General features: G+C 29.1%; 3 protein-coding genes across 5 annotated transcripts; 2 read left to right on the forward strand and 1 right to left on the reverse strand.

Moving 5' to 3' along the window:
• Positions 1-276: 276 nt before the first annotated feature.
• Positions 277-3,115, forward strand: LOC117237008 (THO complex subunit 5 homolog). Its single transcript, XM_033500522.1, has 11 exons — positions 277-372; positions 433-570; positions 652-866; positions 957-1,032; positions 1,096-1,281; positions 1,354-1,486; positions 1,557-1,796; positions 1,866-1,968; positions 2,069-2,270; positions 2,363-2,657; positions 2,750-3,115. The coding sequence occupies exons 1-11, from the start codon at positions 277-279 to the stop codon at positions 3,064-3,066; spliced, it is 2,001 nt and encodes a 666-aa protein (XP_033356413.1). The 3' UTR covers positions 3,067-3,115.
• A 14-nt stretch (positions 3,116-3,129) lies between these two features.
• LOC117237009 (dynein regulatory complex subunit 2) lies at positions 3,130-5,863 on the reverse strand. Its single transcript, XM_033500523.1, has 7 exons — positions 5,275-5,863; positions 5,027-5,182; positions 4,714-4,966; positions 4,387-4,604; positions 3,922-4,314; positions 3,710-3,847; positions 3,130-3,642 (listed from the first exon to the last, which is right to left on the reverse strand). Exons 2-7 carry the CDS (start codon positions 5,165-5,167, stop codon positions 3,454-3,456), a joined length of 1,332 nt encoding a protein of 443 aa, XP_033356414.1. The 5' UTR covers positions 5,168-5,182; positions 5,275-5,863; the 3' UTR covers positions 3,130-3,453.
• A 2,323-nt stretch (positions 5,864-8,186) lies between these two features.
• Positions 8,187-13,655, forward strand: LOC117237001 (VPS35 endosomal protein sorting factor-like). 3 transcript variants are annotated; one of them, XM_033500504.1, is made up of 18 exons: positions 8,187-8,531; positions 8,612-8,699; positions 8,920-9,132; positions 9,208-9,370; positions 9,446-9,654; positions 9,736-9,866; positions 10,113-10,289; positions 10,370-10,714; positions 10,813-10,913; positions 10,989-11,170; positions 11,235-11,378; positions 11,479-11,642; positions 12,202-12,364; positions 12,459-12,651; positions 12,722-12,861; positions 12,956-13,117; positions 13,199-13,465; positions 13,536-13,655. In XM_033500504.1, the coding sequence occupies exons 1-18, from the start codon at positions 8,515-8,517 to the stop codon at positions 13,620-13,622; spliced, it is 2,946 nt and encodes a 981-aa protein (XP_033356395.1). In that variant the 5' UTR covers positions 8,187-8,514; the 3' UTR covers positions 13,623-13,655. The 3 variants fall into 3 exon arrangements, with proteins under 3 accessions (XP_033356395.1, XP_033356396.1, XP_033356397.1); XM_033500505.1 differs by having other exon boundaries at positions 8,515-8,531; positions 13,525-13,649; XM_033500506.1 differs by lacking the exons at positions 8,187-8,531; positions 8,612-8,699 and having other exon boundaries at positions 8,991-9,132; positions 9,230-9,370.
• Positions 13,656-13,892: the final 237 nt, after the last annotated feature.

Raw genomic sequence — 13,892 nt, forward strand, 5'->3', positions numbered from 1 at the left:
TATTTGTTTACATTCAATGCTGTGAAGTATAGAATACAGCATATATCATTATATCAAACATTATATGTATGCATAGAATGTGTTTATATGTAAACACTACAGAATGAGATTGATTATCATTTTTCTACACTTTCAGACATGTTTATAAATTTCTATAAATAACGTAATAAAATAATCTTGATTATCTTAATTAGAATCAAGACGTGAATAAAGCTAACCTTCTTCCTTTTCATCCGTGTAATTTAACGCATAACAAGTTTTACGAAACCAAAAGAAATGGGCAAAGAAAATGATTCTGATAATACAAAAAAAAGGAGAAAATCAGTTAGTGGAAATTCTGGAATATCTTTGAAAGATGGAGATATATATAAGGTAATATCACTTTATACAGGAATTTCCTTCAATTTTCAAGTATCTATTCTTCATATTTAGGTTATAATTAGTTATGAAGAAAAGGAAGCTATAGAACGTTTACCAGAAAATGATTCTGAAAGTTTTCTATCTACCTGTGATAATATACGTGCGGCTATGAATAAAATTGCAAAATTAAAAACCACTGGGGATGTAAACGTTTGTATATCAATCAAGGAGAAACTAAATTTCATTAGAAAAATAAATGCAATTTAATAAGTTTAAATTTCATACTTTTAGGCTAAAGATGAAATACATGAACTTCAGATTCAGACATCATTAGCATTTATTGAACTAAAAAAATTGAATAGAATGGAAAAATTTCGTACAAAATTTGCAAGAGATTCTCTTATATCTTCAAAAAGTTCTGTCGATAGCAGACATTTACATTTACAAAACCTGTTATATGAAGTAATGCACTTAAAGAAAGAAGTTGTTAAATGTCTTCAATTCAAGTAATTGTTGTTTATTTAAAATTCTTTTAATTTAGTTTTAGACTTAATGTAATTGATATATAATGTATATATGTATGTATTAATGTATAGGTCTAAAGATGAATTGATACAACTTGTATCAGAAGAAGAATTTTACAAGGAAGCACCTGAAAATATTTCTAGGCTGGTATGAAATAAATTTAAATTAAAGTTATCTTTGTTTACATATCTATATAAAATGATGTTGCAGGAAATAACAAAACATAATCCTCATCAACTAAGACTAGCACGCCTAGAATGGGAATTAACGCAAAGAAAACAACTAGCCGCTTTGTGTGATGAATTGACAGAGAATAAAAAGGCAGTAGCATTGAGTATCGAATCAAAACAAACTCGACTTGATAATCTTGCTCCACAACTTCGCACTATATTAGAAGTATTTTTGACATTTTTGTAGAGGATAGTTTTTTATTCATAATTGAACTAAAATCACCATTAATCTTTCCAGGCAAGCAAGCCATTACAAGAAAGCCTTGGTTTGTTGTTGGATAAAGTTAGACAAGAACATCATAAAGCGACATTACTTGCATCACCACTGTATGTTCTTTATGCAAAGGCATCTGCATACAGAGATGCATATGGTATCACTTTTTTTATTGCCCAAGTATTTTATATTTTATTGCTTTATTTTTGATGAGATTTTTCTTCCAGATAATTCTATAATAGTAAAAGTAGAAGGTGATGAAGAAGAAGCAAAGCGTGCAAATAATCAGGATGGATTACAAGAATCTGATTCAGATGCTGAAACTGTTTCTGAAAATGTTACAGAAGAAACACCTGTACATAAAAAAAGACATCATAGGTTATCTAGAGAAGCTAGGCAAGAAGAGAAAAGAACAAAACTGTTACAAAGGCATCCTTTAAACGTAAAGATAATTATTAAATTGAAAAGTTAGTATTCACAAAAATTAATAGATAATTATAAACTGAAATAGAATATATTAAAACACAAATTTTCAGATGAAACAAAGCTGACATTGCAATTTTATTACATGATGTCTCTGAAAGTTGTAACTGTGGAATCAAAATTAAAAACTGATGGTATTATGGGCATTAGTACAGGGTATATCGTATTTTATACACTACATCATTTATAGTGCAAATATTGTTGTTGCTTTTTTATTATAGTTGGCTACAAATTCTCTTTGTTTTTTTTTAAATAGAGATATGCTTATATCAGAATCGATTTTACGGGAATTATATCCACGAGATTTAGGATTAGAGAGCCCAAATCCTGCTAATTATTATCAATTGAATCGACATAATTTAGGCCAATTTTCATCACTTGGATTAGGAATCCCATATAAATGGGCACAAAGAATGGCTGGATTACATTTTATTTCACTGGATACGAGAGAGCAAAAAGTATAAAAATTTTAATATAATATACACGTATTGATACATCGCGTTTATTACATAAATTATTTTCGAGTAATCTATATATTAATATTTTACAGTTTACGAGTTGCGAAATAACACAAGATAGTGTTGAATGTGTGTTGAGAGAAATCAAAAGACGTGTAATAGCAAGATTAGAGTTATGTACGGAGATTAGACAATTAGAATGTGGAAATTTCCCAAATTTTACTACTAATAACGATATTTTACCACAAAAACTTAGTACAATTTTACAAAGATTCTCAACAATTTCGTGGAGTAATTATTGTAATAGCGTAAATCCCATTTTTCAAGAACAAGGATTAGTATCTTCGTTAGACATCTTTTATGAGGCTGTACTTCGTCGGGGCAATAGTAAGATATAGAATTATTTAATACATAAATCTTTCTTTTATATTATTCATTAATCCATTCATGATTCATTAAACTTACAATATTTGTTTTAGATGAATTAATTGCAAGAATAGCTATAAAACCAGATTATCCAAAAATAGCACCGGTATTTAATATAAGTATAAATCCTATAGTACCTGCGTCTGTAGATATTTTAAGAGATATTGAAAGGGAAGTAAATGTCATGTGGATAAAACCGCCGACATTATCTGCGCAACTTCAGCGATTACGAGCATGTTTCGACATTTATTTGGAATCTGAAACTATTATACCAAAAGAAAAGATCTTCTTTCACCCTGTAAAAGGTCGTATTCGTGCTAGACCATATAAATATTTAGAGCTAGGCGGTGGAATTTTTATTCATCGTTAATCTAATACAATACAACATGATATATACGAATACATTTTTGCAAAATACATTTTATTATCTGTACAGTAATAGGTACTTAAATGCCAATAGAATCATTCCGCTTAAATTCAGTAGACTTTCCACTGCTCTATGTCTCGAGAGCGCAGCATAACCCAATCTATATATTATAAATAAAATATTAGACATCAGGTAGTATTTCACGTCTTGCTAGATTTCTTTTTTTCCTTATCAAAGGGGTCAAAAGTTCATGGCTATTCCTGGAGTAAAATCGATGCCTGTTATAAAAAAATTACAATGTGAACTCCCGATTCATTGAAATTTAAGTATTTACTACTATATTATTTATTTTTTTATTTATGATTATAAAGGATAACTAAACAAAAGATTTCAAGTCAAAGATAGAGTAATTGGATATGTTAAGCCAGAATCCACCAAGAAGTATGCTTGCAGTTTATGTTTTAATTTTTTATTCTCTCTACAAAGCTTGTTACTTTCTTTCCTTAACATAATATTATTTACTTTTATATAATTATAATATTCCCAAAAGTTACTGATTTTAGCACATGATTCAGGAATCTGAAATAATTTGTTTGGAATATCATTGCAATAACATAAACTATATTTGTTTTATTTTGTCTCTTACATTAGTATCAGCACATTCATTATGTACTGTATTTTGTATAAAATATTTCTTCAAGTTAAAAAATAAAGGTTCCAAATTGGAGCATATTTTAATTATTTCAAGAATTGTGCAACCTTTTTCCATAAGTCTTTGTAAATGCTAAAAATAAAAAGCATTATTATACCATAAAAGTGCAGGAAAATAATTATAATAAAAAACATATGTTTTCTTACTTTTAATACTTCATTGCTTTTAATAGCCAATTTTTTCAACTGTACAGAATTTATCATTTGAGTTATAGTTAATTCATATTTAATATTTTTGTATTTTTCCTTTATTTTTATATCTGTTATTTGGAGTTTTGCAATTTTTTCATTTCTTTTTTGTGATAATATGTGTACATTGCCTTTTAATCTTTCAATAATACTTTGTAACTGTAAGCATACTTTCGGATACCGCAATATACACATTCGATCAATGTTATCTTGTTCTTTTAAATACTCATACTGTATTCTTTTGTTTTCAACTATTCTTTGATATTCATTTATTATTCTATATAACTGTTCCCAGAATTTTTCTATGTTTGAAAAAGACTGATGCAGAAGATTTGATGTCATATCTTCCTCCTAGCATATTTAATAAAATCATTTACAAAATTTTGATTAATAACTTCCTATATAGTAAATTAATATTATTACCAAGTACAAAATATTAAAAATATTAACAGCATTGTATGTTTTTCTTATAGTTTGTGTATGATTAAAAATTGTACTTTTTCTGCTTATATTATTAGAAATTTCCTTATAGCACTGTTCCATGTGATTTCTCAATTCAGTTAACTCTACCATATTATTTGTGTTAGTATTATTAAATGTACATGTATCATGTAACTCTGTCAATTTTTGTTTGTATTTCCCTATATAATATTAAAAGAAAGATTATGAATTTATATGAATTTGAAAATAAACATAAGAAATAACGATATTATAGATTCATAATTTTTATACAAATAGTTATGAAAATACCAATTATATTATTGATTAATAAAATATGTGTTTCTTGAAGTTTTTTGTGATCTGCATCTGCTATTTTTAATTCATTATATAAATAAGAAATTGTTGCATCCTTAGTTCTTATTGCTCTACCAAAAGTTGTATGAAGATGTGTTACATCTTTATGAAGTTCCTTACATTTTATTTGTCGCAAAACATACCTCCACTTTTCATTAATTTTGGCAATATTTAATTTTGAAAATACCTCTTCGCGTTTTAATTTATTCTGTAATAATTTAAATTTAAAATGCTATAATAAGAAAATTTAATAAATTATATCTTATACCTTAGTAAAAATAGCGATTAATTGTTGTTTACGCCTTTTGGTTTCTAACTCAAATTCAAGTCTATGTTGCATATAACGTACACGTTCCTCTTCGTTCATTCGAGCAAATTTACTACTTTTATTTTTTCTTCTTCTTAACATTTTTAACTAATGTTTCTTTCGAAAACATACAACCATTAATTAATCACTTTATGTATGTAGTACATTTATTATGTAACAAACTAATAACATATAAATAAATGTACTTGCTGCGTGCAATACTTTAATAACAAAGGTGTATGTAATTTATATAAGGTAACTTTCCACTTAAAAAGCACATATGGTAATATGTTTGATCAATAGCAGCATCAAAATCTAGTATCAGACATGAATAGGCTAGTATCTGTTGTTCGGGTATTTCTTGTCTGTTCATTGTGATGATATTATTACAAGTAATAGTTTCTGTATCTTCTCTAGTAGTAGACTTCAGTCATTTTCTTTTAAATGGTTTAATACTACCTGTTTTACAAAATAATTAAAAAATATGGTTGAAACTTTTTTGAGAAGAATGATTTTTCTTAAAATATCTTTCTGCGTGAAGTTTTTATAAAGTTTTTTGTAGCCTCACCATAAATTAAATCAATTCAATATTTCTTTTTTTGGTTATTATGGCGTGATAAGAAAAATATCGAATAATGCTTTCCTCCGGCATTGTCCTATCATAAAAAGAGAGGGCAAAACTGTAGAAAAGCTAACTATCCTCCGATTTCTATGTATTTTTGGATATGTTGTAAAACTCAAAACTTTGAACAATATTTTTCTATATATGTAAGGTCACATAGCTTCTAAGATATTCCTGAAAAATTGCTGGTACCATAGTAGTGAATTCTATTTAGGCACGCGCCTGTAGTAGCGTAAGCATTAGTATTGGTTACGGCCACCGGTCGCTTATCTTCTGTTTATAAACAAGGGTTTTAGCGAGCTTCAAGACTCCGTGCACAACGTGCATATGCGAGATTGTTAGAAATGTCTTTAAAACTTAATTAAAAGTGAATATCATTAATATATTTGGGTTAGTTTTTTTCAATCCGGCAACCATAAGGAGGCCGGTAATGCTTCCATAAGATGGGAACAATTATTTTTTTATAATACATTGTTAATCTAATCAAGTTTAGAAATAGAATTAGACGGAGGTAGTGTAACGTTGATTCACATCAGAGACCAGGCCACACACCGCAGACAGGGTGGCACCCAGATGTCTGGACATTCTTGGTGCGTACCCTCAATAGTCTCAAGTACCCACCAGGGGTCTTGGCATTTTCATAGTTAAGGTCCTTCGGACCAAGCGAGTATTTCTTGTCTTAGATTTCCCTTTACGTTTATTGTCTACCACGTGTTAGCCTAGAAAGTTGGTTTTCTTCACATCTGATATGTTCCGTTAGCAACTTTCTCGCGAGGGCGGCTAAAACCCTTCCTGGTCCACCAACCGTCTTATTATCCAATCGGAGACGGTGTCTACTGCCCTCACTTCCTTAACCAAAATTGTCATCAACAAATCCGATAGTCCCGTGTCCTTAGACACACCTACCTCTAGCCTTTCTCAGACATAGTATCGCCAGAAAAACTTACTTATTCTGTATCCTTAGAATAGTCAACATATCTTTACCGGTCTCTACCCTTATAATAGTCGCGTACCTAACGTATCGTTGTAACTAAGTCTTACATAACGTGGTTAGAGTGAATTGTGATTTATGTTAATTCAGTGTGCGTTACATTGTGATTGCTGAATTCATAATAAAGTTTAATTAAAACAAAATTAATAGTTGTGTTACGTCTCAGCTATTTTATTTCATCAACCAACCCTTAAGTTTACGTGATAGTAGCAACGCATATGCCTCAGACATCTTAAACAAATGAATAATATCATCACAATTCCTAAGGGCTCATCGCCCTGGAAAACAATCTAATCCCTCGAAAACCCGTTCCAACCCATGCCTGTATTCTCCACAAACAACCTTCACAAACAAAGATAAAGCAGAAATACTAGCAAATCACTTCGATCAGCTACATACAATAAAAAGCAATCAATGCAACGGTAAAAAGCTTCCTTGAAAACACTACCGCTGAAAACATCAGCGGATGGATAAATCACATTATCCTTTGCAAAAAGCTCATGTTACACTCGAACACCTGAAATTGCACAAAGCATCTGGTCCCTAACAAAATACATAATATATTGTTTAAAAATCTATCCAAAAAATGCATAGTTTGGTTCACATATATCCCAAATGGTATGTTCAAACTGAGAAATTTCCTAACGAAATGGAAAATGGTGATAATAACATAGCATTGAAACCAGGTAAAGATAAAGCAAAACCTTCAAGCTACAAATAAATTAATTTGTTGCTCAAACCAAATGAGATAAAAAGTCCATTTGCAAAAGTATATACACTTCGCGAGTAAATAAAATTATTCTTCATTCACGAATAAATGATCACTTTGTTTATATACATGTTTTTATATATATGTTATTTACATTTACTTTATATACATGTTATTCATCATTCAAATAAAACTTGTATCTTTCTAAATTAGGACGTTTGGTGATTAAATGGCTACAAACTATTTTTCAGACAGTTGAAAAATAATTAAAAAACGATAAAATGTTTCGAGATGTTTTAAAATATAAATAAAACCATTAAATTTTAGGTTTTTGTCAAATATTAATAACCAAACATATGCATACTTTTTCATCATTATAATATTAAGTGTATTAGTTGTGTATTTATTGTTTTATCTGTCTGAGCCAGACGTCCAACCTAAGCCGATTCAAAAGTCAAAAGATATCTGATTACTTTCTTTGGAGCAAGTCATTTTTTCAACATTCAATAGAAGAGGCAAACCAAATAGCGAGTTACGGTACGCAGAACACCGCCTACATTCGTTATCATGATCCATTGACTAGGTAAACAGATCGCAGTAACACAACGAGATGCTACTGCACAAATGTGTACTCGAATTTATAAATAAATTGACCCTGTGTTGAACCGCATTATCACTAAAGGAAGTAACGAGTGTCAGTAAGAAGATTAAGTAATAAATGTGTATTCAGCCAAACATATTTGACCGAACCCGCCGAGATAGCTGCCACCTAAGTGCAGTCAGTGGCTCCATGAATTCTACTCATTGGACGAAACATGAATAGAAGCCAATATGGCGTCAAAATAACGTGTAAATACCCAAAAAATGTTCAGTTTTACATATCCATAACTTTTGAACTAGTGGATTCCGCAACTTAAAATTTACATTTTCAGATTCCATACATCAAAAACTACAAGATTGCAAATAAAAAAAGTCAATAATTTTTGAACCCTTAAAGTACAGTTCAGTACCAATTCTAAATATGAAACAATAAACATGTACATTTGCGTAATATGTGAAATTCTATAAATTAATGTATATTGTTTTATTGTAACTGAATTATAAAAATATTTTAATGCATTTAAAAAATGACGGAAATAAATTGGTATGCATCAAGTGTTTCTTATGACATGCATAAGGATTTTGACAGAAATACTTAAAATATTAAATTGCTTGTGCTTGTAGGATTGCCAAACCTATGAATTACAAAACAATACAGTTTGCAACTTTAGAAGAAGTAAGTGACCATCCCTTAAAACCTGTCACAGTGATGGTAAGTATAATTGAACAATATATAGGAAGATATAATATAAAAGATAAGTTTTATCTCCTGAGTTTTAACATTTTATTATAGGTAATTCTACATATATAAAATATATTTATTCAATTATTGATATAGTTGTTTTATTATATACAATTATATTATATACAATTATATATGTTGTATTTTAAAGAATATAAAAATGCTAATTTTATATAAATTACGTCTTTAGTTAATTGATGGTCGCAGTGGGATAAAGCGTAATGTGTTACGAAGTACCAGTACTGGTTCTTCAACTGCTACATCAACACCAACTCATACACCTGTTCCAGGAAGTTCTTTAGTAGATCCATTATTAAGTCATTGTTCCTTTGATGGTTCAGATCCTCTTTCACAATTTGCTAAAGAAGAACTAGACCCATTATCTAAGATGGCTGCAGATGAGGTTTGTAAACTATGTTTTGTTTAAATATGAAAGAAAAAAAATTATGTATCATTTATGTTTTAAAATATAATGCAGTGGGATTACTCTTGTAATACAGTAGTCACTAATAAAAAATCTATGGATACTGCAGAAGAATTAGTAGAACCATGGTTAGCAAGACGTACTACAATATTAAACAAATACACAACATCAGAAAAATTGTCAATAGTTACTAGTTTCTTACCAGGTGGTGAAAAAGGTATTATTTTTTTATTAATTAATAATATTAGTAAAATAAAGCATAAATAAAAACGCACTCGCAAATTTATTATAGTTATTGTTAAAGTTCAACCAAGTGGTGGAGTTGTTGATAAAGTACGAACAAGATTGGAACAGTTAGATGATTTTGAAGAAGGATCTGTCAGACAAATGTTAGATTTATCTCAACAACAATATACTGCGAGAGTCGAACAATTAAATAATGAACTTGTACAAGCCTGGCATTCTGATCAAAGGGTTAAAGCACTTAAAATAGCAATTCAGGTTTTTATTTTCAGCTATTCGTTATTGGTTGTATTTAATTACGCAAAAAAGAAAATGTAAATTAATCCTAAATAATTTCAGTGTGCGAAGTTATTAGTAGATACATCTGTTATGGCTTTTTATCCTGGCAAGTTTGTTCTTATCACAGATATTTTAGATATTTTTGGGAAACTGGTTTATGAAAGATTAAAGGTTAAAGCTGAATATTACAAGTTAGTATTATCTTATTTTGGTATTGTTTATTGCTATATTTTATTCAGTAATGTGATTTGAGGAAGCGTTTTCGGTAACCATCTTCGTGTGGTATAAAAAATATAGCTATTGATTCAAAAACATTTATGATTTTGTTAGTATCCAAAAGCCTAATATACGATAAAAATATATTTTTTAATTTTTATCATAGAATCTTTATTTTTTTTAAATAGTTGTATATATATAATACATTATATATCTTTCAGACCAGGAAACAAAATGCCCACAAGTTTACCTGATAATTTCACACCAGATATGGTACCTGAAAATGCGAAAGAAACTTGTAGAAATTGGTTTTACAAAATAGCATCGATAAGAGAACTAGTTCCACGTCTTTATGTTGAAATGGCAATAATAAAGTCTTATAGCTTTTTAACAACAAGGTAAATTACAAGTATTTTTTAGACAATTATACATATTTAATTATACGTTTAATGTCAATTAAAAGTTATATTATTTTTAGTGAATTTAACACTGCTTTACTGCGAATAACGCGAATGATAAGAGGTATCGGAAATCCTCTCATAGCTGTATATGCTAGATGTTATTTATGCCGAGTGGGATTAGCTTTAAATAAAACGTCTGATTTTGAGTTTGTGAGGGAGAACTTTTATGATTTCCTCTTTACATACCAACAGCTGTTTGGGCAATTTGTGAAAACTGAATTAATTGAGCAAAATATGACTTTATATTCTTATTTAAACCTTTACCTACCAGCTTTGGATTGGATTTTGCAAGTATTGGTAGCTACAACCTCTGAAAATTTTTTAGAAGATGTACTTTCTCGGTGTAAAAGCCAAGCAAATAGGTGATTATTTATATATATCTAATGATTCTGTTATGTGCTTATGTCAGAAACGTTAACCTTTGTGAGATTAAAATATGGAAATATGTATTTTTTTTTAGTTCATTATTATTGAACAGTATTTTGACAGCATTTAAACCTACATATATTGGAGAGCGTGCAATGGATTTTGTAAATTTAATAACTACAATCGAGGATGATGGTAATTCAATAATATTGCAATGTATGACTGAATCGATTTAAAATTTGTATATTGTATATGCTTTATTACTTTCAGGTTTTCCACAGTATCTGTTATACCGAAGTTTAGGTGAAAGCCTTGTATTAGAATCACCACCAAAAGAAGACTGTCAATCAATTCTTAATATGGTATGGAAATATATAACAGAGTTAACAAATCCTAACAAATTTATGCACTGCGTTGAAATTTGGATTCAATTTACCGCTATTCATTTTTCCGTAAGTTTAAAATTTTCATTTGAGGACAAAAAAGTATTCGTTTTTTATAATTCTAATGTTATAGGTAAATGAATTGAATTTGTTCTTTGGAAAAATAATTGATCGACTTAATCCAAACAAAAGCTTTGAGCATTTTTATCCACAGTTACAAAATATTATTGAAAAAGTAATATCTCATACACAAGATTTTGAATCATTACTTGCTATGGTAATTTATCTCTTATCTATTACTACTTACAATTTTGATTTTCTTTTTTTTTTTAATTTAAATATTATATGAACATTTAAACAATATAAACATTTTTCAGGATAATTTCTTACCTCTAATAGATTTGTTCCACAAAGAAAGTATTAAAGTTGAAGTGTGTAAGACTGTTATGGAAGGTATAAGTGTTCAATCCAGCCCTATTACTGATCCTATTTTTATAAATGCTCTTATGTTCATTGCTAGGATAATGCATGATTCTGTTAGGTAATTTTCTTGTTTTTTAAATGTATACTTACTTTTACATTATATACGTATATAGTTGTTTTTGGATAAGTGATCACGAAATGAATGCGTTTTAAGATACCATTTGTCAGATTTTGTGTAAATGTTGATGACGGAGGGGGTGGTCTTATTCTATAGAGAGCAAATAAGATAAAAGAACAGTGAATGATGTTTCAATGTTGCAAACCCTATCAGTAACAGATTAAAGGGAATTTCGGGTGCTGTGTCTATCAAGTTATATAGCTATGGACTTTTATTCGGAGAACTTTAGCAATCTGGTGGTAATAATTTCATAGAAATTTAAACATAAATAGGAAAATTCAATTTTTTGTTAATAATCCACTATGATCTAGTGTTAAAAATGATTCGTTTGTTTTATCATTAATTAATTATGCGAAGTTCAAACACTATCTACCGTTATTCGCACTGATTGATTTATTAAAAATAAGAATGCTGAAGCTGATCACATCCGAGAACTATCGTAATACGTGTATGAATGTATTGTGTATATATGTGTAGTCTGATAAGAAGATAATTCCAGTGCTCTAACTGTTGAAGATGAAAAACGGCAAATTGGTCAACTTATATGTGGTTTAGTTCAACGTGTTGATTATGGTCGTGACTTTGAAAAGCAACTTAATTTTTATGCCGAAGCTAGAGCTGCTTTTCCTAATCTTGATAGTGTTCATACACAACTTGTACAGGTAATTAATCTTTAATCATATTCTTAGTATGAAATGGAGTTTATATTTAAAAATTGTTAATGAACGTTTTTCTTAATATATTTAATGTATGTAGTGTGTAAATAGACTGTCAGTCGATACTCGAAGGATCGTTCGTGGACATCACACAAGAAGAACGTCGGCGTTTGTACGCGCTTGTGCCGCGTTTTGTTTTATTACTATTCCATCATTAACTTTAGTTCATACACGGCTGCAATTATATTTACTTTCAGGCCAAGTTGCACTCTTAAATCAATGCTTGGGTCAAGGTAATTAATTATATTCGGTATTTATTATATTCACTGTGATTACATAATTAACTAAAATCTATTTTATTAGCTGATGCATGTTTTAAGGCTGCATTAAGCTTAGTTCCGGAAATGCCCAAAACAATAGATATAGATGGAAGACAAAAAAGTTCACAACCTTATTTACTTTCATATTTATCAAACTTTTTATCGACGTTGCTTGTTGTTCCGGTATGTATTTATAATTAAAGTTAGGTAAATATGATCTCTTTCTGGATTTATAATATATAAATGAAACGCTACTGAAAGTTACAACATTGTACAGGATAGTCCAGAGCATGGTGTTTTATATTTAATGCGAGGTTTACTTAATGCTGTTCAACGGTGTTTTGATGAAAATACGTCAATGAAGACATACTTGTATTTACGGGTGCTTGACTTATTGTCAGCAATCGTTCAAGAAAACTATCCATATCATGTTGAAAAGGTATGTTAAATAAAAATGAAAATATATCAAAGAAACTTGGAGTATTATATAGTACGATTAGAGTATTTCATATATATTTAGGTTGATTCTAATGATAAATTATATGGATCTGATCAAAAATTTATAAGCGAAGTGAACAAAATAAGTTCGAAAATTGTAGAAGAAATTTTATCACATTTGAAGTATCTTGGCTCTACTGATCAATTGGAAAAGCAAGTAGCTCTTGCATTGGAACTTTTTAATTGCTTTATTATTAGAGCCGATTTGCGCGATCCACAATTAGCGCACATGGCTGTAAATTTATGGAATTTATGTGTTCGGCATGGTTCGATAGATTCAAAAGTGAAGGTAAGTGGTAATAACGTGTTCGCTTTATAAGCGATATTTTTAAATAAATAAAATTAAAGTATTTTTACAGATGAAGATGATAGCGTATATAGTACAAAAAGGTCATCACAAAGGATACGAACATTTTGGGGACATTTTAAGAAAAATGTTAAAATAGATAATAGATTAAATGTAATAAGTAATTTATCAAGGATTAAACTTATATGTAAATTGACGGAAAGCATAAATAGATATATGCCGAAGAATGGATTAAATCTGTTTTTAATAATTTTTTTGAGACATATTGATTGTATATTAAATATTGTTTAATTATGGCAACATTTGTTGCGCATTACAGAATAACGCAAATATATATATATATATATATATATATATATATAAAAGCCAGAAATCAATTTAATCAATATAATCAATTTGGCAGAGAATA

The sequence above is a fragment of the Bombus vosnesenskii genome, unplaced genomic scaffold, assembly GCF_011952255.1.
Source record: "Bombus vosnesenskii isolate JDL3184/JDL3185 unplaced genomic scaffold, Bvos_JDL3184-5_v1.1 scf7180000013353, whole genome shotgun sequence".
NCBI classification, from domain to species: Eukaryota; Metazoa; Arthropoda; class Insecta; order Hymenoptera; family Apidae; genus Bombus; species Bombus vosnesenskii.